General features: G+C 45.0%; 4 protein-coding genes across 7 annotated transcripts; 2 read left to right on the top strand and 2 right to left on the bottom strand.

Annotated features, from left to right (window-relative positions):
• Positions 1-571: 571 nt before the first annotated feature.
• LOC120897554 (E3 ubiquitin-protein ligase TRAIP-like) lies at positions 572-2,801 on the bottom strand. Of its 3 annotated transcripts, none has more exons than XR_005738545.1 (3): positions 2,500-2,801; positions 1,322-2,435; positions 572-1,244 (listed from the first exon to the last, which is right to left on the bottom strand). XR_005738545.1 is itself a non-coding variant. In XM_040302529.1 (2 exons), the coding sequence occupies exons 1-2, from the start codon at positions 2,610-2,612 to the stop codon at positions 2,102-2,104; spliced, it is 447 nt and encodes a 148-aa protein (XP_040158463.1). In that variant the 5' UTR covers positions 2,613-2,784; the 3' UTR covers positions 572-2,101. The 3 variants fall into 3 exon arrangements, 1 of the variants encoding a protein (XP_040158463.1); XR_005738546.1 differs by having other exon boundaries at positions 1,331-2,435; XM_040302529.1 differs by having other exon boundaries at positions 572-2,435; positions 2,500-2,784.
• A 1,527-nt stretch (positions 2,802-4,328) lies between these two features.
• LOC120897689 (general odorant-binding protein 70) lies at positions 4,329-8,977 on the top strand. 2 transcript variants are annotated; one of them, XM_040302720.1, is made up of 4 exons: positions 4,329-4,860; positions 8,090-8,299; positions 8,401-8,593; positions 8,679-8,977. In XM_040302720.1, exons 1-4 carry the CDS (start codon positions 4,762-4,764, stop codon positions 8,774-8,776), a joined length of 600 nt encoding a protein of 199 aa, XP_040158654.1. In that variant the 5' UTR covers positions 4,329-4,761; the 3' UTR covers positions 8,777-8,977. The 2 variants fall into 2 exon arrangements, with proteins under 2 accessions (XP_040158654.1, XP_040158653.1); XM_040302719.1 differs by having other exon boundaries at positions 4,339-4,860; positions 8,087-8,299.
• A 4,733-nt stretch (positions 8,978-13,710) lies between these two features.
• LOC120894800 (uncharacterized PE-PGRS family protein PE_PGRS54-like) lies at positions 13,711-22,479 on the top strand. The gene is made up of 8 exons (XM_040297626.1): positions 13,711-14,133; positions 14,229-14,369; positions 15,608-15,991; positions 16,080-17,217; positions 19,258-19,699; positions 19,771-19,977; positions 20,049-20,162; positions 20,224-22,479. The coding sequence occupies exons 1-8, from the start codon at positions 14,027-14,029 to the stop codon at positions 22,425-22,427; spliced, it is 4,737 nt and encodes a 1,578-aa protein (XP_040153560.1). The 5' UTR covers positions 13,711-14,026; the 3' UTR covers positions 22,428-22,479.
• LOC120893550 (alpha-amylase A-like) lies at positions 22,466-25,259 on the bottom strand. Its single transcript, XM_040295506.1, has 2 exons — positions 23,321-25,259; positions 22,466-23,244 (listed from the first exon to the last, which is right to left on the bottom strand). Exons 1-2 carry the CDS (start codon positions 25,222-25,224, stop codon positions 22,512-22,514), a joined length of 2,637 nt encoding a protein of 878 aa, XP_040151440.1. The 5' UTR covers positions 25,225-25,259; the 3' UTR covers positions 22,466-22,511.
• Positions 25,260-25,516: the final 257 nt, after the last annotated feature.

The raw sequence follows: 25,516 nt of genomic DNA, 5'->3' as shown, positions 1-25,516 counted from the left end.
TGTAACGAATATTAAATACGCAAAAATTATTCCCTTTGGACCATCGCTTACATCACGCCAGTGAAATGTTACTAAATTGTTAAATGCATGACTCCGACCCACTCAACGCGAAGAAAGTTCCACTGTGTGGCTATCCTATCAACAGATGGTGTCTCCATGTTTTGTTGTTGTTGCTATTTTTAGAATGCAGTCAGTCGTTTATCTTCTGTAAAACGAAGTCTTTTTAGATTCCTTTTAGGTTGAGAACTTGAGCCATTTAGATCCCGTTTAGTCGTTTAGTCGGTCGTTTAGTTGATTTGCATCACTTGCGTACTGAACCTATTTTAGTTCGATTCCGACCCAAGCTAACATCGCCAACGGGTCGGAGTGCCTTACCCCTACTGGAATCGTTGCACCTACGGAACCTAAGCAGTCGAGCTTTACCTATAAAATCGTCGATTCTAGAAATGATTTCAGTCAATGGTTCTCGGAATCAAGCCCTTAGCGAGAAAAAGATTAGGAACGATATTTTGGCGAATAATAACCAAAAATGGAAAATTTCACAATACCTAAGTTCAGTAGAGCCGTAAAATAGTCTATACAAAGTTCCATTCGTTGGTATTTTTGATATCATCTACTAGGAATTTCCTTATCTTGTTGGGTTAGGATTCAATATTGAGAGTGGTTTGTTGGCTGTTTTAAATTCGACTACGTTTAACGAGAAATTTGTGGTATTTTTCCCTTTGAACAGGAAAAATAAAAATTTTCCTTTACCGCGAATTGAATAGGATCGAAAAGATAAGATGAACCAAAACAGTGCACACATATTTTTACACAGCTTTTTATCACATCACAAGTGTTTGTTTTTATCGTTAAAATTTGTTTTCACAACCTAACCATACTAGGAAGAGTCAAGTATATTGGTCAGAAAGTCTCCCAGCCCCACTGTACACAAATCCATCTTATTCTCGAGATCATGAATAACCGTATTTTGCATTCGTATTTCATCCACTAAACCGTGTACAGTGACACTCAGCACGTCTTGCTTCTCATTACTTTGCTCTGTCTTTTGTTCTATTCTTCTTAATGCGTCTTCCAGTTCACTAAGTTTAATTGTAATGTTGTCCATCAGCGATTCCATCGGCACTGCATCGGCATTATTCCTTTGGCTGGTGGGACGTGCGAGATGAGCTGTCACATTGAAATGCATTTTAATCAGCTTCGTTGAAATGCATGTAGCCCGACAATCGGGGCATGTTTGGGATCTGTAAAAACAACAAAGAAAGGTCCAGATTATGGTACGCCGTGTCGTTCGATTATACTAGTTTGCTAAAGTTTTCACCGTTCTAACCACTGCCGGATACAATCGTTATGAAACATGTGGCCACATGGTGTACTGACGACATGAGCCTCAGGAACATATAACTCAGAGCAAACACTACACGATAACTCCATATTAGTTGTACAAATTAAATGAAGAAATCAAACTTCCGCCACCAGTTTCGCGCAACAAGACACTTATGCTCGATATACAGCTAGCGCTGGGAATGGAGCGGCACTGAGTCTCACTGAGGTACTGAAGTGTAGCACTTTCTAGTGTGATATTTTTATTGTTTTACTTATCGATAAGAGATGATAACACATATCTATGATTTTAACCTTTACTTATCGGCAAGTTTGCTTATCTTTGTTCGCTCATTGGTAGATAACGAATGATAAGGCGTAGCCAAAATCTCTCATTTTCATATCACTGTTAATCCTATGCCCACACGATCTGGCTCGTGTTTCTTTATATATATTTGCTGATATATAAACACTAAGATATAAGTCCCAAAAGTCAAACACCAACGATTTCTAGCATAGTGCCGGCATTGATTCATTACAAGTTGTAAAGGTGTGCCGAGCTCTTGAGATAAACTGTATAGGGTCCTGTATACCATCGTTCCATCAGCGAAAACGGACACCCATCGGACAGTTTCGATATTTTGCCACACAAAAACAACGTGAATCGGATGAAAGAAAGTATGATCAAAAGCAAGTACAAAAGCACATCGTTGCAGAAGCTGCACTATTACAAGTACAGCTGATAATTTTATCTAAATAATCTTTGGATATCTTAGTATTACTCTTTAGCATCAAACATACTTGTCATAAAATCTCCCAGCCCCATTGTACACTCATCCATCTTATGCTCCAGATCACGAATGCCCGTATTCTGCGTACGCATTTCAACCAGTACCGTTTGCAAGGTGTCGCTCAACATGTCCTGCTTCTCCTTACACGTGTCTGTCGTTTGTTCAATCTTTGTTAATGCTTCACCAAGTTTCAACGTTATATTGTCCAGCTTTTCCATCAGCATTGCATTGTTCCTTTCTAGGTGTGCTGTCACATTGAAATGCACTTTGGTCAGTCCTGAAGCACTGCATTCCGTTCGGCAATCCGGACACGTTCGGGATCTGTAAAAAAGTGGGCACCGATTTTAGCACATCGTTTCGCACACAATATGTCACAAGCATTCACCGTTCTAACCACGGCAGGATACAATCGTTATGAAACATATGGCCGCACGGTGTAATGACCACATGCACGGTAGGCACATAAAGCTCCGAACAAACCGAACACGACAGCTCCATATTAGGGGTATGACGTTACTGAATCAAATCACACATCCGTTCTCAGCTGTGTTGCAGGAAAATACACTCATGGATACTGATACCATAAACGCGATTAAACGCCAAGCCGTCAGCTCTTCTCTTCTTGATGAATCATTGAGAAGTCAATGCATCGTTACATCAGCATGGTTCTTGGGAGCGGATCGTACTGTTCGCAGTAAAACCGTGGGCTTAAAAAGTGGCAGCCTTTATCGTTGGGTAAACAAAGTTGAAAGAATGTATTATTCTTGGAGTACTTTCGCTTCAAGCTTTGTAGTTTTCGCTATAGCTGATTAGCTACAGTGCTGGGCATTAGAATAGCATCTCCACATTCATGGGGCGTAGGCACATAATAAAAGATAGCACACTCCGATACAATGTATAAATTGCACCTCATATATATAACTATTAATTGGGACAAAAACACATTCCAAAACCAAATGTACGAAACTCATAACATCTTTTGAGTATAAATAGAACCAACTCCGACTGTCTGGATAAGACTATGCCTTCCTAAGACTTCCTACATCAACCGTTTTCTTATTTAAAGATTTTAGTTATATCCCCCTACCCAAGGTAAGGCTCCTAAACTCCAACGTTTTCAGGGTTTCTACGATCGCCTGAAAGATCAAGTGTTGAAAAGTCTGCTTCGAACAAAGTTTTCTTCAAAGATTCAAAGTTTCTTAACATATTTTACAAAAAAGTGCTATTGTAACAGTTAATCAAAATATTTAACGAATATTGTATGGCACTACAATAAGTTTGAATATATTATATAAACACTGTACATCAGAAGAATTATGTAATTAAGATATTTCATAAAATGTATGTTGTAAACACAAAAAATACATTTTATCTATTTTATCAACAATTTCAAAACATTATTAAATTAATATTGAAATCACATTATAAGAAAATACACTGATTGCAAATTTGCACTTGATGCAACAACGAAGCATCCTCACCATCCGTTGCACAAGTTGCATCGGTTGGTAGTTTGAAAAATCCTACCTAACGGTTGGCCAATATCAAATAATTAGCCCCCTACGCTGTCTCAAACACCTATTCACTTACCCAAGCACGCCATTCAATTGATCCCACCGTTGAGGTGCGCGTTTTTGGAAAAGAAGAAAGTGAATTCCCGCCACTCTTCGTCCGATCTGTCATCAGCGAGTCGCCAATGCGAAGAAGCTAAAAATAACCATCTTCAGGATTTCCTCAGCACCACACAAACACACTTGGGTGTTATAAAACAACGCCAATAATTGCAACTGCGCGCAATATCTAATCAAACCCAGCACCGTCTGGCGCGTACGCGACCGCAAACGCAACAGTGTCTCGTGCGCATCGCGCTGCGTACGGGCTTGTCATGTAGGCTCTCCAGCTCCAAGGCTTCTCTGGTGAAGCAGAATTGCAAACCACCTTTCCTAATTTGTACAAAGATGAGCCCATCCCCTCACTGAGGGATGCTGTCTTCGATCCTCACCATTCCGTCCCCGGTCCGCGATCGGTGTGCTTGTTAGTAGTGCGTTTTGCATTGGCCCCATCCTCCCTCCCCCTCCATACGGAACGATTGAGTCAACCTTCCAAATTAGACAGATCAGCTGTTTCAGTCACCACTCCATAGCTGTTTCTCCATACGATCGCGAACGATCGATGGGGTGGGTGCAAAGAAACAAGCCTCCGCAGAGCAAATCGAACCGACTGCGTTACGACGTGTCGTGCACAAATGCGTACTCCACCACCAAAAAAGACACACATACACACGCATGTGTGTGGGGATTAACGGTTGAAAGTGAAATTGTTAACCCGTCGCACTGGCACGCTGGCCAGGATGTGTTCGCCGGTCTGTCATTCGTAATCGTGAGTCCACGCCGGAAGGTTCACCCTGCTCGAAGACACTCCGGTGCGTGCTTCTGCCTCCGGCTGATCGTGTGTGATCGTCTGCAGTAAAAGTGCAGTGCACAGTAAAAGAGAGTGAGAAAGTGTGTGTGTTTTTTTCCTCCAAAACGCCGCTGGAACTCTGTCCATTTTAATTGCCTGCAGCGGGCACGTCAACAGTGGGAAACGCCAACAGTGCCAAAACTGTTCCGTGGTGCAGTGTGTGGTAAAGTTCAACGTACCGGCAGTGATGAGGCGGCAGTACTCCATGTGGGCCAGCACGGTGGCCGTCATTGCTTGCAGCAGCGTACTGATGCTGCTGCACCCGGTCGGGGCCGATGCACCGAAAGTGAGTGTTCGAAGTGTTTTATTTGGTCGTTTTCTTACCTCAATTTAGCGTCTACGAGTGCGGTGGCACCATTATGCAACTGCGTGGCGGTTGTAATGTGTAATGCATCGTGTGTGCGCGCGCGTGTGTGTTTTTGTGTATATTTTTCGGGGTGCACGAGGTCGCTAAGAGAGAGATTGCACAATTGGTGGATTTTTGGTTTTCTGTTTTTTTGTTATGGGCGTACGGTGCATTTTATGACATTTTCATTGTCATTTGTTGAAACTGTTCGGGGTGTGAAGTAGCTTAAACGTGGGTCTTTTGTATTATTGGTTCTTTTTGAGGAGATATTATGTCGGTTTTATTATTCCGAAATATTGCAGTAGTGTTTTTTGCTTTTGTCTTTTCTTTATTAAATTACTAAGTAGCATAATTATGTTTTAGTACTGCTAATAGTGCTGTTTGTATTGTTTTCAATTATTGTTGATCATTTCTTTTTACCTTGATGGATCATTTAATGGTTTTTGTTTTTCTGTTGTTTATTCCAATTTTTGTGTTGGGTTTTTCATGTCGTGTTGCATAGTTAAGTAGTATTTCCCTTTTTTAGTACTATATTTAAGTACACTTTCTTCATGTTATGTTTTCTTATCAATTGATATATTTAACCATGATTAATTCCTAAACCATGTAGATAATATTTTATCAATTATATGTTTTTGTTTTCTTATATTTGATATTTTATTTTTAGTTTTTAGTTTATTTTTTTTGTACTATATCTAAGTGCACACAAGTTCTGTTGAATTTTTGGTACAAAAATCGAGTACTAACAAAATGTTAAAATGTTGTCTGTTGTCTTTGCAACATTTGAAATTCTAAGGGTTTAAGTAATCTTTAATCTATTGGAAACGTAATTCTCCCGTTTTTTTTCTAAAACATCTTATAACATCACTATTAAACACTCAAAATCACAGATGTTATCTAGGAGCAAAGTATCACCTAACGAGGTTTCCACCTCAATTCCCAGACCGATTCCAACCTTTCTTGCGTGATTTTCCTTTCTCCACCAATTTTCCAGCACCAGTGAATTCGTTAATCGCACAGCAAACGGAATCGGATACGGTTCCTCGAATTTTACTGTCGTAACACATTTTCCGTTTACCGCTGGCGAACCGTTTTATTTTCAAAGTCAATCGCGTTTGCCGCATGTGAAGCATGTGCCATGCCCGTGCAAGGTCTTACGTCTGTGGCGGTGCCACTGGCTGGTTCGTTACAACCACCCCACCTCTGTAAACCGTAAACCCTTAACGCATCTTCTGGGCCACCTATTTTGCCCGCTGTGTGGTGGTGGTACTGCTACTGCTGCTGCTGCTGCTGCTGCTAATGGTCATCCCGTTTGCGTATGTATATTTATGCAAACCACGCGTGTGTGGCCCGCGCACATGTGTGCGATCTTTATTATGATTACCTGAGCGTTGGCCGAAATCCCCCTTCGCAACAGTTAACCCTAGCAACTAGGTTCGAAAATATTGGAAACAACCTTGGCACCGGTTGAACCGTCACTGTCTTTAGATCCGCTGCATTTACCGGTAGACAACGGTGGCGGTGGCTCAACGAAGCGACTCACCTTGACCAGTGCGGTTTAGATGATAGTGAAATGGTAAAGGTGTGTTGCCCAGTGTGCTGAAGGTTACTTTCGCATGGTTTTGCTCCCCACGAAGGACACTGTGGATGTTTGAATTTATTGTCTTGTTGAGTACAAACTAAAATCACCCAATTTAACAGTCAAAAACGAAAGTCCAAACCAATGCACATTCACAACATTATGCATTTGCTCGTATAGGAACCACCGTGAACTGTGTTGGACAATCAACATTACATCATGCGGAGAGTATGATGCTTTGCGATGATACTGAAGGATAGCGAAATTCGTCAAAATCCCCCTTTCTTAATCGACCGCGTACCGCCAGAGCGCAAAGGAAGGATCCATCATTTAGACCGATCGCGTAAGACAGGTTTCGTTTTCGTTCGTGTTTCGTTGCTCCCCTGGGCAGGAAGCGGTGACAGGCAGATGTATATGCGAAAATGGTACGTTGTCACTGTGACTTGGCAGTGGTAGTACAAAAAAATGCGCAAAACTAGTTTGGTGAGTGTGTTTTTGCTAGGGAGGAAAGCGTCAACCGTGTGTGAAACTCTTGTTTTTGGTACAAAAATGCACGGGAGAGATGCATGGTTTCTCTTGGGTGCGTTGTGATCATAAACCGGTAGTGATTGCACGCAACCATTTACATCGTTGTTGGTGCTATTATGTAGTAGTGCGCGTCTCGTGTCTGTTTGTTTCTGTCATGCGTTTGTTTGAAGCATGTTGAGGTCTGCTGCTTGTTCAGGCTGCTGTTGTCAGTAGTTTTGGAGAAATGTTGTATTTAGTAGTTGCTTCTTCATAATCACTATTAATGTTGTACATGGTCATATGTGTTCATGTTGGTATTATACATGGTAGCTACATCGTATACGGGTAAAGACAGTCTTTACAACGGCTTACGCTTCGTCTTGTATGAGCTGATACGTTATTTAATATGGGCACTCTGAAGTATCTGCACAGTCTGGGGCAGGGGCATTGGAAAACGATTACGGTCCTACGGTTCTTTGAATTACACTGCTTACTAAAACCTCAGGAATGACCGATTAGCAGCCGGCATCCTTACGCGCAACTCAGCTTTCATGGTATTAACACGAGATGGATTAAATCTTGAACTACTCCTCCTATTTAATTCGGAATTCGTTAGACAAGTCGTCAGTGGTGCCACCATTAGTTTGGTCTTTTCCTGGTTTCTGTATAATTTTGAGATTCTCTATCGGCTATTCGATCTCTAGGCAGGCTTCAGCGACATAGGAGACCGCCGACCAATGCCTATATTATTAGCATATATCAGGATCAGGATATCTCATCCAAAGTTGACTTGCAGAAGATGGTTCTCGAAGCCTTTACAGTGCGGCTGGGATAACTCTCACTATATAATACATTTGACTCGTTGAAAATTGGACAAAGGCTACGTATTACTAAGCAGTACAAGCTGAATACAACAGATGAATAAATCAAAAACCTTCGAAAATTACTAATTATTATTTTTACAAAGTAGTAACACTTTAAAATGAGCATGATTTAATTAACCTAAGGATTTGTGTGATATGTCTTATTTAAAGTTCTGTCTTAACTAATCAATCTTATTTATTTCCCGTTTTGTTCCAGAAGCGTTGCCTAACAAAACCGAACGTCTCGAAGAAGGTGGATATGGTCATCCACCAGTGCCAGGAAGAGATCAAATCGAGCCTTATTGAGGATGCGTTGAAAATTTTCACCGCCGAGCACGGACAGTGGCATGATCGCCGCAAGCGCGATGAGGGCGGGCTTGACTTTTCCCACCCAACGATCGTTTCGCACGAGGACAAATGGATTGCTGGCGTAAGAGTCGCTTGTGACATAATATAAACTGATACATGAAAAAAAGATCCATTAATGCTTTCATCGAATTTTTTTGTTTTTAAACTCTCCTCCTTTCACAGTGTCTGATGCAGTGTGTGTACCGGAAAAACAACGCAATCGATAAAAACGGTTGGCCAACGCTGGACGGGCTGGTCAGCCTGTACACGGACGGTGTGAATGAGCAGGGCTACTTCATGGCCACGCTCCGGGGCGTTGATCGATGTCTCAAGGGCACGTCGAAGAAGTATCAGATCAAACGCAACGATGCCGCTGGTAAGAGAAAATTCGCGCTGTGGCGTGTATCAGCTGCAAGCTAACAAATCATCTTGCTTCTTGCCAAATCTGTTTGATGTTTTAGAAAACTTTGAACAGTGCGAAGTTGCGTTCGACGTGTTTGACTGCATCTCGGACATGATTACGGACTACTGCAGTGGCCAAACGGAGGATGATCATTAAAGGCGAATGACCGTGCTTGATACACCGAACAAATGGGGAGATATTACTTTTTTCCTGCACTTGTGCGACATCCAACTAAAGACGACAGTAGATTAGTACTATTTTTAAGATGTAATTTAATCGAATCGAACAAAAATGGAAGAAAAGAAATGTGATTTTATGTCGTTTGTATGGGAAAATAAATGTATAAGTTAACTCAAACCTAAACACACACCCCCACAAAACGGACACAGATGTATCCCCGAAAAAGGTCTTCAGTTACCAGGAAGTACAAGAGACAACAGTCACAGCGGAGTTGTCTGCTCGGATAAAGGTGCTCGTTAATGATTTTCCGGGTTTGTTGAACAGATCTCTATGGCATCTTTTGGAGGGAAAAATGGAAACAGCAGATGTATTTCAACCAGAAGTACACGATCATCACAGCCAAGTGGCCAGTAAATATGCTAATAAGCTTGTGACTTAAGACGACCCAGAAGCTTACTCGGGCATGGCCAGACAATGTTAAATCAAATAGACAGTTCCACGCATAAGGAAGCATGTTAAGTGAGCAGCGGGTCATGCAAATTCCGTTGAATGGGTGGATGGTTATTATGAATGGGTGATGATACTGTTTATCAATTGAGGGAATGATTGTTCTTAATTTTAAGAAGATCATCTTCTTCAATATTAAAAATCAGTAAACACTATCAAAATTAGTAAAATTTTTAAAAATTATTCGATTTTAGGATTCTTATTAAAATTGTGTTTCTATTTCTCACATCACCCTTCCCTTTGTTTTGTGATGACATTTAAGCTCATCCACAGTTCGAGATGCTTGTTTCAACACAGGAAAGAAAGGAACAAAATTTTACTACACACATAGTAAACCACTTCCTCAAGAACCGCCACCGTTCAGGGCCGTGTCCGTGTGGCTTGATGGAACAATGGTCGCTTGCCATTCTCGCGCAGCTAAGTAAACAATCTCTGGCAAAGAACTGCGGTGCACTACGCGGGTACACAACGGGTACACCCGAAGAGCTCAACCGATTACGATCCGACATCCGACACACATAATTGCATTTCGGCGGTTACCACTATTGTTCACACGCTGTTGTGGCTGTTGTAGAACAGAGCCGCACATGGTCAGCAATTTGTCATCGTCCAATAAAGTGCCCGAAAGAACGGTGGCAATGGTCAGGCCCGCTGGTGCAGTGTCGCTATGCCTAAGCCTGCGTCTAAATGTTGGGAATGGTAGCGTTCAGCGTTTCGCAAGCTGGTAATAAAATGTGACATTGTACGGCGGCGAAAGATCGTCCAGATAGTGATCGGTTTATGCTTGGTTAGGGAGGAAAATTATCCAATTAAATCCTTCCGGCAAAGAGTATCATCGAGTTAGTTGGAGATGATACAAATGCGGTGCTGGGTAGGATTCATTTACAATCTTTACCAGAAATTCAGATCATCTATAATTGGAACACACAAATAAACTTAAATTTTAGAACTCAATGACACAAAACTGTAGTTTTTTAGCACAAACATCACACATGATCTAGGAATATAAATATTTGATGCAAACCCTGTGTACTCATTCTTCAAATATTTCGAATAAAGAAAAGCAAACACGAACAGATTGCTCATTGATAGATGCTATCCAATAAAGGCATGCGCCATGTGATTTAATTATCAAGCACATTAAAAACAATTCAAAAATTCATCAGCCTTATTTCATTCCGTTGCTGATATCAAATGATCACGCATGCGCTAGTGATCTTCACGCGTTCGAGTCCGCAAAACACGCGTTAACATATGTGCGTTGTTTCAGCACGTGAGCATTGGAGAACGGGTAAATTATTCTTGCATTATCTCTGTTATCATTTCAATCGTAGAAACGTGATTGGAGTGCAAAATTGTAAGTAGAACTCTATATTAAAACAACGATTTATCTACTTGTTGTACGAAATTGACGAACTGATGAAAAAAATTCAAAGTTATTTGCAAGACTTGTTGATATTTACAACAATGTTTCGTTATGATCATACCAAAAAGCCTCCTAACTTATGATCATTCTGTGTCAACAAGATTCTATCACTTTCAGGTGCTAATTTTGTCATTATAATCGTGTTGTACGTTGAAGACCTCAATGAATGCCTAGCACTAGCCGCTTCCTCCCAGTATCCATATCCCACCGTACCTAATCTTCATCGCTCACGTCCGGTACGTCCGGTTGGGGCTCAGTTGCATCTCATGCTAGGATCGGTTCGTAGTCATAAATCATCAGCTGATTTTAATAACAAGTAACGCCCACCACCGCCCTTCCACGGGCTCGACATGGCATTCCCAAATGGCAACTACAGAAACAGTAATGCTACACGGTGTCTGAAAACCGAGCTTCAGCAATAGCCTGCAACCCGCGTACGGTTCCATCCATCCGGATGGTGGAAAACTAACCAAAATCAACGCCCAACCACAGCAACGTCAAATCACCAGCTTCCGAGCGTACGAACGCTTGCGAAAGTCGCGCGTCTGTCTTCGGGGGACCATTGTTTGGTCAGTCGCCCTGCCAAACTGAGGGAGGGGACTGTGTCATGAGCCTTGTCGTTTTTGGCTACTCACTGCTGCTATCAATCATTTTAATCCCGAACCACCGCCAAAAGGAGGAAATCCTGCCAAAATAATCGGACAATCCGACGAAAAGATCCAATGCCGAACGTGATGGCGGCGGCACGCGAGCCACTCTTCGTGCTGTGGGTCATGGTTTCTGGTTCTGTATCTTCTACCAATTTTGCACAGAATCTCTTGCAGCATGAACCCGCTCAGAACGCGGGGTACACGTCCGATCTGCTGGCTGTCGTAAAGCGTAAGATCGCGATCGCGATCGCGTGGAAACAATTGAAGACGCAAAAATTCCGCCCATGAGCGCACCAGCGCTTCATTATGATGGCTGCCCTTGACTTGTATCTCGGGATGACGGGGTGGCAAGCAATGGAAGTAGAGGAATCATCTTAGTCGGGCTGGTCTGCTGGTTAGAGTTTTGACGCTTCTTCGTGTCGGGTGCCTCTATTTATCATATGTATGGAGCAGGTTGTATGCGGTGTCGATGACGACGAAACAGGTAGCGTTAAATTACGCGCTGTGATCGATGATTTCATGTGTGTTTTGGGATTTAAATTGACAGAATTAAAGAGCCATTTTGACGCGACCTAACAGAAGCTATATTGTACTCTAAGAGGATTTAAATTACAAGGTTTTGGATACAGGCGAGATACATGCTGGACTCTTTTTGGCATGAGGTTATAAATTTAACCATTAATTTTCTATATGACAAATTATAACATAACGTCACAAGGAGTTCAAAAAGAGGAATATCAATGGTATCAAACCCGCTGAAACTCCCTATAAGCAGAACGGACCGATATTTTATTAGATCGATTCTCAATTCAGAAATCCCTCAACGCTGGTCATTGAACCTATCGGTTTATTCTACAGTTAATTCCTAACTACGATATGGCATGGGTTCTGAGCTTGTAAGACATGCAGCACTACTGAAGAATGATTAATTATTCCCAACTCAAATCTGTTGTTTATTCTGTGTGTAATGGCATATAGTTGGCAGATAGTTATTTCTTACTACAAATGTGGTCCAGATGCAGATGGACATCGAAGCAAGTGCCTCTATGTTCCCAATCCGAAGCTCGAGGTATGATATTGCAGCAGGATAATCCAACTAAATGTATAAATGTTAATTAAGTACTTTGAGGTACTTTTCAACAAACATGACTACTTTACAATCAAACAAACAGTAATATAAGTTTGATGTAAACAGTATGAAGCGTTGAATAATGTTGAGATTTGGAACTGACTCAGAAAACAGATTAGAAAGTCGATAACTTCTTTATTGACTAGACTATTATTAAGAAGTAAATATGTTCAAATAAGGAAGTTAGTACAAATTGCTTTAAAGCTGATGTACAAAATACAAAATATCCAAAAAAATGAAGTGTATTCCTCTTCCAGAAAACAGTTCATTTTGCAGCTTCCAATCCAACCATCATCACTAACCAACAACCTCACGTGGAAGTGACCGCACGCGCATAAAGATAAACATTTTATGAATGAAAACAGACACAAACACACCACTGCCCACCGCTCGTCATCCCCAAACGGGCACACTTAACGCAAAAAAAGCGCATTCATGCAAAAATCATGACCTGTACAATGTTCCTCCCTCCTACCCTCTTTTCCCTACATTTCGATCATATGCTCAAAGCAGTCGCAAGCAAAAAAAAAAAAGATCGATATCGAGCAGCGAGCCCGAATCTTAACACCACCGACCGCTTAACACCCTAGCAGGGGGCCGCTAGATTTGGGCTGGGAATGTGCCCGATCGTACGGCCAGCTTCGTACGTCGCCAGGTCGGTCCATTGTGTTGGTGCTGCCGCCACCGAGGTGCACTGGCACTGGCACAGAAAACGCGTCATAGAACCATCTATAATCAACACGCATGCGCATGCGTGTTTAAAGGCAGTGCCACCGTGCCGCTTCAGTGTGGACGCTCCGAGCGAGCGAGCGAGCGGGAAGAGCGGCAACCGACTGACTTTGTTCCTTAATCTAAAATCTCGCCAAAAGAATCATTCGTGGCCATAGCCAAAGGGGGGAAGGGAACGCGCGCACCACCCCGAACACGTGGTTTCGCGTTGGCGCGACCGGCTCGAAAACAAACACGGCGGCTGCCTCATCCTCAGCCGAGGGCGAGGGAGGTTTGTATCTTTATTGTTTCATCTTCTCCCCCAACTGGGTGCCTTCTCGAGCGGTTTGGTGTTTAATTTTTCTTTTCAACATTTTTTTTTTGTTAGTCGGGCGGAAAAGCGCCATTAGTGCGAGGGTGGACCCCGGTTCCCTCCCTGGTCAAAGTGTATATAAAGAGGTGCGATTTTTCGCCGCACCGAACAGTTGACCGACTGAGTCCGGATCCGGCAGTAGTGGTGCATCAGAAACAGCTCCGGGAAGGAAACAACTAATGCAATAAGAAAATAAGTGGAATAAAACGACTATTAAGTTAATGTTTTAAGTGTTACAATGTGTGTTGTAGTGTGTGGAATAAACCTAGTATCGTGAAATATGTCAACGGTACACTCGTACAGTTTTGGTGCAATATAAGACAAAAGTGCATTTAAAATAAGTTTAAAAAATAATATCAAACAGCAAAATATCTAAAGCGCTTTCGACATACCAAAGTGTTCTAATAAGACCAAAACAGAAAAAATAAATAAAATGAAAGTGTTTGTATTAGTCAGCGTAGTGCTGATCAACCTGCTGCCAGTGTATGCCGATCAGACGGATTTCAATCACATCAATTCGGATGGATCCTTTGCGTTTGGGTAGTGTGGAAAGCTCCGTTCATTAGTGTTTAGTGCCGTTCACCGAATCCGTTTTTGCTCTTCTTTTTCCCGATTCATTCATGCACGCTCACCAGACTGAAAAACTCCGACACACCCGGGGGACACTACCATACGGCCAGCGGTAACCCGAAAACGATCGTGCGGGGACGCTACGGAAGCCGCCAGCCGGACACGGGGCGCGTCGAGGAAACGGTCTACACGGCGGGACCGCGCGGGTAAGTCCTACCGGCCCAGGTGAAAGGTGTCTCAATGATGAACTTGAATTTTTATGTCCCGCGTCCCAGCGAGGGGGCCATGTAGTGAGATACACTAATTTAGCATTTATCACACCGTTAAGAGGAGGCGTAATTATTTCGAGGTCGGATGGCCCTCGATTGTGTGCGAGAATTGTAGCTTCTGCGGTGAGAATGCTGGCCACTATGAGCCGAGGGTTTGCTTGACCTTCGTTTGGGGATGGGTTTTTAAACAGTGCAATAGTAGGGTCAATTGTGTGTGTTGGAAGGTGGGCTGGTTCATTCTTCTTTTTTTTGGCCATAGCATCTTAAAAACAATGTTGATGGAGGGAGCATAGCACATTTTTATAATGATATTGTTATGGTGGCTTCATAGCAAATGTTTGACTTTTGACTGTCCAATAGCGTTCTCAAAGAATGGGCTTAAGCACCCAAAAATGCTAATATAATTGTTCTAATCGTTACCTATTATGCTCAAAGTGGTCGTTTTGGTGATTTTGTTGAACGATATTTTTTAATATAAATATAGAATTAAAAAGAAATGCCCAACAATGGATTATGTGACGAGGAAAAGTGCTACAAATGATGCTGGAGGTTCGTCGCTTCTATGTGCATTGAAATATTTTTATGTCTTGTAAAGTTGTACACAAGCCATCAAAAGATTTCAATGCATGTAGAAGTGACGAACCTCAAGCAACATTTGTAGCATTTTTTCGTTGCAATATAATCCATTTCAAAAGCAATGTTTGATCAATTTTAAAGACCCGGTTTTTAGTTACACATTTTTAATCCAATATGGAATGTATTTGATTGCTTTTGGAAAATTGAAGAAAAATAGCTTGTTTTTAATTCATTCGATTTAGAATTATAAATTATGGCCAGATTGTATTTTTGTATTATTTTTCTTGATATTTTTACTTTAATGTTACGATCAGTTGCAATCAATTAGAGAATTATTTTGCAAAGAAATATTTAAAAATGCTTCGAAATTAATTTTCTTATTTAGAGTTGCTTACTCGAAACAAAAGCCTTCGTCAAAGTGACGAACCCTCAATAAATCAATAGACATGTTTCTTGAGGTAACAATTACTTAATAATTTTAAAATCTACTAAGAATGTTTGCCACCAAAACTCTTCCTTCCACACTGCTTCAAATCATTGCTTACACTACCGAACCGTAAAAAACGTACCTTACTGGTATTCATGCTACAATTTGACAGCTTTCGTGCCCGCGGGCCAAAGATCCACCGCAAGCAGAGCCTATCGCAGGTGCAACGGGGCCCGATCGGCACCCCGGAGGATCCGCTGGCCGACCCGTACGATGATCCCAGCTACGATTTCCAGTTCAAAACACGCAACTACCAGCGGCGCGAAGGTTCGGACAGCAATGGGCGCGTAAACGGGCTCTACACGTACATCGACGACGTGGGAGAGAAGCACTCCGTCCGCTACTCGGCCGGCTCGGGCACCGGGTACGAGGTAGCGAACCCTGTCCCGGATGCACCGAACACGATCGCGTACGAAAGCCCACTGTACAAGACGCACAAGCAGGTTCGCGGCAAGGTCGCGTTCGAGAGTGGACCGAGTGGTTCGGGACAGTACAAGTAAGCTAGAGAGTAATTGAAAGCGTTTGGTGTGTTTTTGAGTGCAATTAATCACGCATTGGGGTTTTTTTCTCCCACTCCCTCGCAGGTTGCTCTCTGTCGGGCCCGATCAGCGACGGGCAGAGACGACCGGTCCGGACGGTGTGACGCGCGGCTCCTACTCCTATCTGGACGATAAGGGTGTGCAGCGAACGGTACAGTATATTGCCGGTGCCGGCATCGGTTACAAGGTGGTCCAGAGCACGGTCGGCGCTGGGACGCACCGGTTACAGCAGCCCAACTTTGGCATTAGTCATGTGGAGCAGAGTGAAATTGGTGACAATAACAATCCTTCCTATCAGACGGCTCCCTCGGGACCTGCCAGTGAGCGGCCCGGTACGTCCGGCGCGGGGTACGATCATGTCGCTCGTCCGTCCGCCGGTGGGTATGATGGTGGTTCGAGTCGTCCGACAGCTCCTGGTGGATCGTACGATCCTCCAACGGGACCATCGGGGGCTGGCAGTAGCTACCCGGACGGACCAAAGCCAGGAATTCCCGGCTATCCGGAGAGCAGTCGCCCAACGGGACAAGGGTACGACGAGGAAGACTTTGACAGCAAGCGTCCTACAACGAGCTCTCCAAGCCTTCGTCCACCCACCACCGATCGACCTACGGGACCGAGTGATTCGAGCGAGACATCTCGTGAAAAATATCCCCCCTCCAGCGATCCTACCGACCACGATCTGGGAGGCTATGGGGAGGACAGCATCATTGGGCTGCTTCCACCCAAGTACGACTACGAAGCGCAACCGGGAGCGGGACCAAGCGCGTCCGATCACGACGATCACGATACACCCTCCCTGTCCGGACCGTTCGATGTGGCGATCTCGAGCGGCCCTTCCGGTCCAGCCCCTTACCCAAGCTTCGGTGAATCGGCCCCGGGCACGAACGCGTACAACTCGAACGACTTTTCCGGCTTCCCAGAGGTAACGTACGATCAGAAAAAGCTCGAGGAGGATCGCAAGAAGGATTGGCGCGATTTCGCCAAAGACTCGACGATCATCAAGAACGTGGGCGATTGGTATGTGGGGCTTGCGCCGGGCGCATCCGTGCGGGCCCATATACAGAACATCGATCTGCTGCCGTACGGTGGGCGAGCTCCGTCGCCCGGTGACGCTTTGCGCCGTGACACGCAGGCGCAGGCCAAGTCGGACCGTTCGGGCGGTCGGAAAGCGTACGATGGGCGGTAGACAGCATGGGATGCATAGTGGGGCGAGCTTTAGTGATGTAAATAAATTATTGCACATGAGTATTATAGAAATAAACTCGATCGGTCGATCGAAAGAGGATTGTTTTCAATAAAAAGTGTTGTGATGTAATGATTTGTTTAAAGATTCATCTGAAAGAGCAAACGATTTGCCATATTTTACTCCATTTTTAACGTAATCCATTTAAGTTCATTGATTTGGTATTAAATTTAGTACAATTTAATAACAGCAAAGAAAATCCTGAATATTATGAAATGCTTTGTTTGTGATACACCTTTTTATATGTTTTAAGTTGTTAATTTTGCTTCAATTTTTTCGATGAAATAAAATAAAAGACATACGTTGAAGGCAATTTGTTATGAGAAAATGATAAATAAAAAAATTGATAAATATTTGCATAAGCAGAAGACTCAACATTTCAAATTCCATCAATTTTTCACAGACTGTTCAGCATCATCTTTTTTGAACGCGCTCCCCTCCATTAAACGCCAATTTGTCTTTTCCGGTTGACACATTGAACAAGCATTAATTGCCTTCCCATTTGTTTTCCACCCAGCAAAAACGTGCATTTCAATTGAGAATAGCAAACGGCACAACAGATGTAAAACTATTCATCTGTTTCATGCTCAACAGTGGCAGCAGCTCTTGTTACACGCAAAACGATCTCCTGCTAATTGTAGCGGAGGGGGCCGGAGCGTAAAACAAGATGTACATGTTTGTTTCACACATTTGCTATTTGAATACAATCGATCGGGCAGCATGTACCTCCGTTCGAAGAATGAGATGTAAACATGGCGAAAAGAAGGGGAGAAAAAATAGCGAACTAATCGATCAATTCGTTCGTACACGCTTACAATCGCGCAAAAACTGACTCAATGCAGCATGAAAGCGAACAAGATATGAAAGCGTTTGACATGATGAGCGCGAGGTGTATGTGTGTTGCCAATCGCAACCAGCCAGCGGAAGTAGGCGATGAAGCAGAGATAGCAGTATGAAAGGTGTTGAAATAACACACGTTTTTGTGGTACACGATCATAATTGGGTTTGATCGCAGTGTTGCTCAACAGTGCTGTGCTCCTCCCTGTTCCGTTTATTATTGTTTGATAGAAATTAATTCATCGCTAACCTTCACATCCAGGAACTTGCACGATACGAACCAATGCACACATTTTACAAGCCCAATTTGTTAAATGATGCTTGATAGAAAGGTTTTGTCTTTAATTATTAAATTATACCACTTCAGCGCAGCAATAAACCACTCCCGGGAGGTACGGGATAGCTACCAACGAGAGTCTCTAGTAATTGTTTTAGCAAACTTACACTGTATCATTACACAGAGAGGCCTAATCATTTACTGCGATGTCACGGCGTCCTCCGGGATGAAAAACGGGCCCATCCTACCATCCATCTTAATCCACCCGAAGGCTTCATTTTGCTACAAACTACTCATCGAATGCTCATCGAACGGTTCAAAGGGATCATTAAAGTGCTTTATTAGATTATACCATACCAAGCTACCGAGCTGATGGTTCACCATTTGCCGAAGATGATCCACAAAGATTAATCGTGTAAACTTTCCCGCAAGGCAAACCCAATCCCGACCCGCTAGAGGGGTCAATTATCGTTCTAATGGTGCAGTTGGTTACTTGAACCAAAGCATTACAGACTGCCGGAATCGAGCCGGAGCTGTTCCAGTGTTCTACTGGAAGATGGGATTTCGCGTCATACGGCATGGAGTCACCTGGTGCCCGGCACCGTCGTTCACTGCATGCGCAATGCGTCGTCGGAACCGGCTTTGAAGAATGTTGGCGATTGTTAATTATCCTCCACCCGGTATGACGAATGCCTGGGAGGGATGTTTTATTTCTGTATCACTCACACCACGATGAGATGGGGGGTGGTTGAATGTACTGTCCTATATCACAGTATCGAATATCGCCAGCACTTGACACGGTTATGACAACGACGAAGCGGCTCAATCATACCGGTTTTTTTGTACCCCACACGCTTTTGTATTAAGTCATCTCAGGTAGGGCGCTATTAGACGGGAGATGTGTTTTAGTGAGACGAGACTCTCTACTACCCTATCCGACGCACATCCGTAAAAACGCGGCTTATAAAAACACCCAACCGGATGATCATAGCAAACAGTGCAGTCGGTACAGTGTTTGCGAAGGTGTACACAGTGCGCGTCTCATCACCATGGCGAGTAAAAATCCTGCGGTTGCTTGGATAGTGTTTGGTGTCATCGCCAGTTTGACAACGAAAGGATACGGCTGGAATCTTCCTGCCTCGTACTACCAGGGAGCTGGTGATGCTGGTGCTGGTGGTGGTTACTTTGGAGGTCGTGGCGAAAGCACTCTCAACAATCAAGGTCTAGCTGGTGCGAGTGCTGGCTCGTGGAATGCGGGTGGCGTTGGTGGTGGTGGTGGTTTCCCTAGCCAAGGGCAAACAGGTGCAGGTGAAGTACCATTCCGGAAGGAAGTCTGTGTGTTCCGTTGTGTGCATCTCATAACAGAACTTCTCTTTCAGGAGCTTCCAGTGGAGTTGATAGGGCGGCCAGCTTCGGAGGCAATCAGTGGAGTGCTGGTGGAGATGGTAGAGGCCTCGGTGGAGCAGTCGCTCCCGGAGGTGTGTCAACTGGCGGCGGTGACCTTGGAGCAGGTGGAACAGGTTTTCAACAAGGAGGAGCAGGTGCGGGAGTAGGAGGTAGTGGCTCTGGAGCTCGCTTAGGTGCAGGTAATTCTATTCATTATTCATAACTTACTAGTAGCTATTGAGTAATCCCATGTATCTTTGCTCTCTTTTAGGTTCTGGAAGTGGGTTCGGATACAACGGTCAGGCGGGTGGTTTCGGTGGTTCCAACTTCGGCCAGGGTCAGTTTGCACCTCACAACACCAATGGAGTAGCGTCTGGTACTAGTGGTAAGGGATGATTATCTTTATATTATTCGCAATTTCACTATATCTTTCTCTGTGTTCCAAGGCTTTGGAGGATCTTTTGGAGGATCTGGCGGCAAATATGGACCAAGTGGATATCATCACGGCTATCGCCATCCCACGACCTACGCCGGTCGTCCAATGACGCACATGTATCCGGCCGGTGGCTGGCCCTGGCACGGTGTTGGCTACGTTTATCGTGTACCCGTCGCACACATTAACCCGGACGGTAGCTACGGCTTCTCGTACTACACACCAAACTCAGCGCGGGAAGAAACCGGACACGCCAATGGCAACGTGGAGGGAACGTACGGGTTTCAGAACGATGGTGCCAAGCATAACTTTTCGTTTAACGCAGCGCCGGATGTAGATTTACGTTCAAGCATCGGTGACACACGCCTTGGTGGACTCAATCCAGATGAGTACGGGCCACAGTCGGTACACTCGCGGGGACGATTGCCCCTGATACCGGCAACATCGGTTGATGGAGCGGCTGATGAGCAAACAAGAACAGCGGATGGTTTGCCAGTGTCTGTAGAACGATCACCTGGTGCGAACAGCTGGTCTACTAGGAGTGGCATTGATGGAGCAGGTTCTGAAGGTGGATCTGATGATAGCTCCCTATCTGTTGTTGGCTTACCGAAAGCCACGACCGAAGCAGGCGATGCTTCCCAGCCTACTGCTCGTGATCAAGTAGTGCGTGGATCGACGGAACCCAGTGCTAACGAGTTGGATGGTCGCAGGTTGGGAGGATTCGACGGAACAGCAACAACCGTTCGCCCTCTAGGTGCATCAGTGGAGCAAGTGGGTGCACGTCCTGTAAATGATGTTCCCTCGTACAGTAATGAAATTGATCGAAACGGTGTGCAATACAATGGTGGAGCTAGCAATGTTCCAGTTGATCGATCATACCAGTTTGGCTACCAAACACCGGACGCAACGCGGGAAGAAACGGCCGATCAAGCGGGCAACGTGCGTGGATCGTTTTCGTACAACAACGAGGCAGGTCGTAATGATCTTCAGTATGTGGCCGGAACAGGGATGGGATTCCGCCCAACCGGAGGTAGTCTATCAGTACCGAATGGTTTGCCTGGAGACAACGGACAACGATTCGGTCCGGCCACTGGTGCTGGTGGAGTGTTTGGAGTTGACGGAGGCCGCTCTCTTGGGGCTGGAAGTCAAGGAGCTCAAGTCGGTGGTGGATTAGGCGGTGCCTTCGGTGGATCTGAGGAAGGATTTGGAGGTGATGGAAGATCTGTAGCTACTGGAGGCCAAGAAGCAGCGCTAGGTGGTACAGAAGGATCTGGATTTGGGACAAACGGAAGGCCTTTAGCGTTTGGCAACCAAGGATCACAGCTTGGTGGTGGAGTTGATGGAGGATTTGGAACAGGAGTGGGCAATGGGTTTGGAGCTGATGGAAGGCCTCTAGGTTCCGGTACTGGCGTTGGAGTTGATGGAAGAGGTTTCGGATCACAACCAGGTGGAGGGTTTGGAGCAGGATCTGGTGCTGGTTTTGGAGCTGATGGAAGACCATTAGGCTTTGGCAATCAGGGAACACAGACTAGCTCAGGAACAGGATCTGGTGCTGGTTTTGGAGCCGATGGAAGACCATTAGGCTTTGGCAACCAAGGAACACAGACGGTCTCAGGAACTGGATCTGGTGCTGGTTTTGGAGCCGATGGAAGACCATTAGGCTTTGGCAATCAAGGAACACAGACGGTCTCGGGAACAGGATCTGGTGCTGGTTTTGGAGCCGATGGAAGACCATTAGGCTTCGGCAATCAGGGAACACAGACCGGTGGTGGTGGAGTTGGTGGTGCGTTTGGAACAGGATCGGGCTCTGGTTTTGGAGCTGGTGGGTTTGGAAACCAAGGAGCATCTGGAGCTGCCTTTGGCGCTGATGGAAGACGTTTAGGCTTTGGAAATCAAGGCACCCAGTTCGGAGCAGGTGGAAATGGTGCGTCCTTCGGAGGTTCCGATGGAAGATCGTTCGGATTCGGCAACCAAGGTGGACAAGGCTTTGCCACAGCCGATAGAGGATTGCAAGCAGCAACTACCCGTAATCCGGTCACCAGAAGTCCCTCCGCCGGATCATTCGATGGATCCGGATTAAGCTCTGCAGATGAAGGGGAAGAAAGCACTACATTAAACGCTCCAGACGATTCAGAACAAAGGAACACGTTCGGTGGCTTTGGAGATGTATCTCGAGCCGGTCTCTTTACGAACGCAAACCGTCGCTTGGTACAGTGAACTATGTAAAAACTAATAAAAAGGCTCTTTTGGGATTGTATAATTTGGAAAAGTCGCTTATTGATGTTTTATTTAGTGTTATATTTAAGACACACGATTAAGCAAATCAAGCACAACGCTAGAGGATCTCGGTACGGTTAAGCTAACTCTTCCATCGCCATCGACTAGAACCCGCGTTCCGGTGCACATCGTTCCGTCTCTTTCACCCGATATGATATCACAGTACTCGCCCGGTGGCAAACACGCCCTCCAAATACCATCAGACGTTTCCTGTCCAGCGTTAAACAGCGCAAACCCTATCGCTCCCCTACAGAAAGCGAACGTTCCACCCAAGTACTGCACGTCCGTTAGCGGTGCTGGTGCAACGAAATTGCGAAAGCTTACCATCCGCCTGACCACTGGCCAACGATGCTCACAAACCCATCCATTTTGGCAAGAGCCATCGGCATTGATGCCGGGTGGTAAGATGTTCGCCCGATCATTCGACGGTGGTCCTTGATCGGTGTCGGTAAAGTTGTACGAGCTCATTAGCCGAACGGTTCCGTAATCGGTGGCCAATGTGAAAGCGATCGCTTGGATGTACGTTTGTCCATCTTTGAAGGTAAGAATGGAGTCACCGCCCGCTCCATGTCCCCGCTGGTTGTCATGATTGTCCACGAACACTAGGGCCGCATCGGACGGTGTTAGGCCGACCTGGGTGGCATTGGCGCGGGTCAGTGCTTCCAGTGCGGAAACTTTCAATGCACCACGGAAGATGAGCCCAACGAAGAGGGAGTACTTAAACTCGGTCACATGGCCAAGATCGGTGTATTGGGATCTGAAATTGGTTGTGAGAAAACTCGCTTAAAATTCAAGATCAATAGATGCTATAAAGAAGGAAAGATGAAACTTACGCCGTCACTGGCTCACTGCCAAGATCGATCACTTCCTGGTAGATAAAAGGTCTCGCTTCCTTTGAAAACTCAAAAGCTTCGTTCAAGAACTGCAACCGTTTGTAGATGGCATCTAGGTCCTCCGGCCACATGTGTTTGCTCGCATCCATCCGGAAGCCGGCCACACCCAGCTCGATCAACCGATCCATAAACTCAACGATACGATCCTGAACGTACGGTTCCGTTTGATTTAGATCCGGTAACCCATTGAGCGCACAGTCGCGTACTTCTGTGGCGTTTTGATAGTTCCGGATGGTGCAGTCCGGATGAAAGTGGGATTGATTGTAAGGTACGGCGGGATATTCCCGATCACCCGGATTGCTGGGTGACCCAGCCGTGCCGAACAAGGGAACATCCGCTCCTGCGGCCATATGATTCACGACTACATCCACGTACACACGAACACCGGCAAGTTGACAGCGTCGTACCATGGTGGCAAACTGGTGTTCACTACCTGATCGAGAGTTTATGATGTACGAGATCGGTTGATACCGTTCCCACCATGGGCGGTTCGGTGCGATCACGTACTCATTGATGGGTGATACCTGTACGCCACCGTATCCGGCAGGACCTAGGATTTGCTCACACTCCTCAGCAATGGCGTCAAAGGTCCACTCGAACAGATGCACCATCACCTGCCGACCGGGGTAGTAGTGAGGATCGTTGCGATTTACAGGAATATCAACACGCGGGGCAATTGCTAACTTTGAGGAAGTATCTACCTCGTTGCCTTCCGAGTCTTCCCCGGCATTTCCAGCGGTAATGCTCACTTCAGCATTTGATGTAAAATTAACATTAGGTAAGGGTATTATAGCAGGTTGTCCGGTGTTCGGGACAAGCGTGGCAAACTGACTTAGGGCAGCAGCTGGATTGAAAGCCGTTTGCGAAGCGTTCGAAGCAAGACGTTGAAAGCTACTGGCTGCATTTTGAATGCGTCCTATTCCGGGTGGAATACCGTTGCCTATTGATTGCAAAATGTTGGTAAACTCGGACACTCCCGGAAGGTGTGAAGATGTTGAAGACGATGATCGTACGCCGAACGGATTTAAGAATCTTTCTGTAGCATTTGAAGCAATTCCTTGGAGCGTGTTCGATGCGTTACTAAACGATCGCAAAATGTTGCTAAACTGAGGGACTCCCGGAAGCAGCAGATTCGAGGGGATCACCGATGATGAAGCTGATGATCGCGCGCCGGACGGATTTAGGAACGCTTCTGTAGCATTTGAGGCAATGCTTTGAAACGTGTTCGATGCACTCTGGAAGCGATTGATACCATCTGGAATTGCGTTACCAAATGATCGCAAAGCATTGGTAAATTCAGACACACCCGGGAGCTGTTGAACCGAGGGATTTGAAGATGAGGTGGACGATGATCGTACACTGGACGGGGTTAAGAATCTCCGTGTAGCATCTGTGGCTAGATTTTGGAACGTGTTGGCTGCACCTTGGATGCGATTCACGCCACTTGGAATTCCATTACCAAAAGTACGCAAGATGTTGGTAAACTCGGACACTCCCGGAACATTTGATGGCGTTAAAGACGCTATGGACGGTGTTTGCACAGGCAGTGCATTTGTTTGACTGGGCTGAAAGCCTGCGAGCGGATTATTAAACCTTCCAATGAAACTAGACAAAGAAGACGTCGATCCGCCATCTACACCGATCGGTGGAGCTTGAGCCGAGAAGGATAGCCTTCTTGATCGTGGATCAACGAGTGCGCTGAAAAAATTGTTCGAAAATCCTAAAGCACCTCCATTAGCAAGCGTTGGTATGGTGAAAGGGCCCAACTGTTGCGCTGAGGTGGAATGCAGACTTAAACTCACGCTCACTAGTGTTAGCGCCGTGTGGTAGAAGATTCTTCCCATCGTTGGAACAATTGTGTACTAAAAGTGGAACACACTTTTGCACCTCGTTTTATAGAAAACTCTAGCGCACATGTTGAATTGGAAATTTGCACGTGCCTTGTTTGTACAGAATGAGCCGTTCTAGCAGTGCGGCATTCAAAAACCAACAATTTACAATAATTTGAATGATGTTTGAGTTTTCGCTTTTCAACAGAGCACTTGTTGTTAGCTCTGCTCAAACCTTGCAAATTGGAAACGGAAAACAAGGAGACAGCGAATATTTTGTGAATATGAAATGCAATGTTTGAACGGG

The sequence above is a fragment of the Anopheles arabiensis genome, chromosome 2, assembly GCF_016920715.1.
Source record: "Anopheles arabiensis isolate DONGOLA chromosome 2, AaraD3, whole genome shotgun sequence".
Classification (NCBI taxonomy): Eukaryota; Metazoa; Arthropoda; class Insecta; order Diptera; family Culicidae; genus Anopheles; species Anopheles arabiensis.
This window is presented reverse-complemented; position numbering and strand designations above follow the sequence as displayed.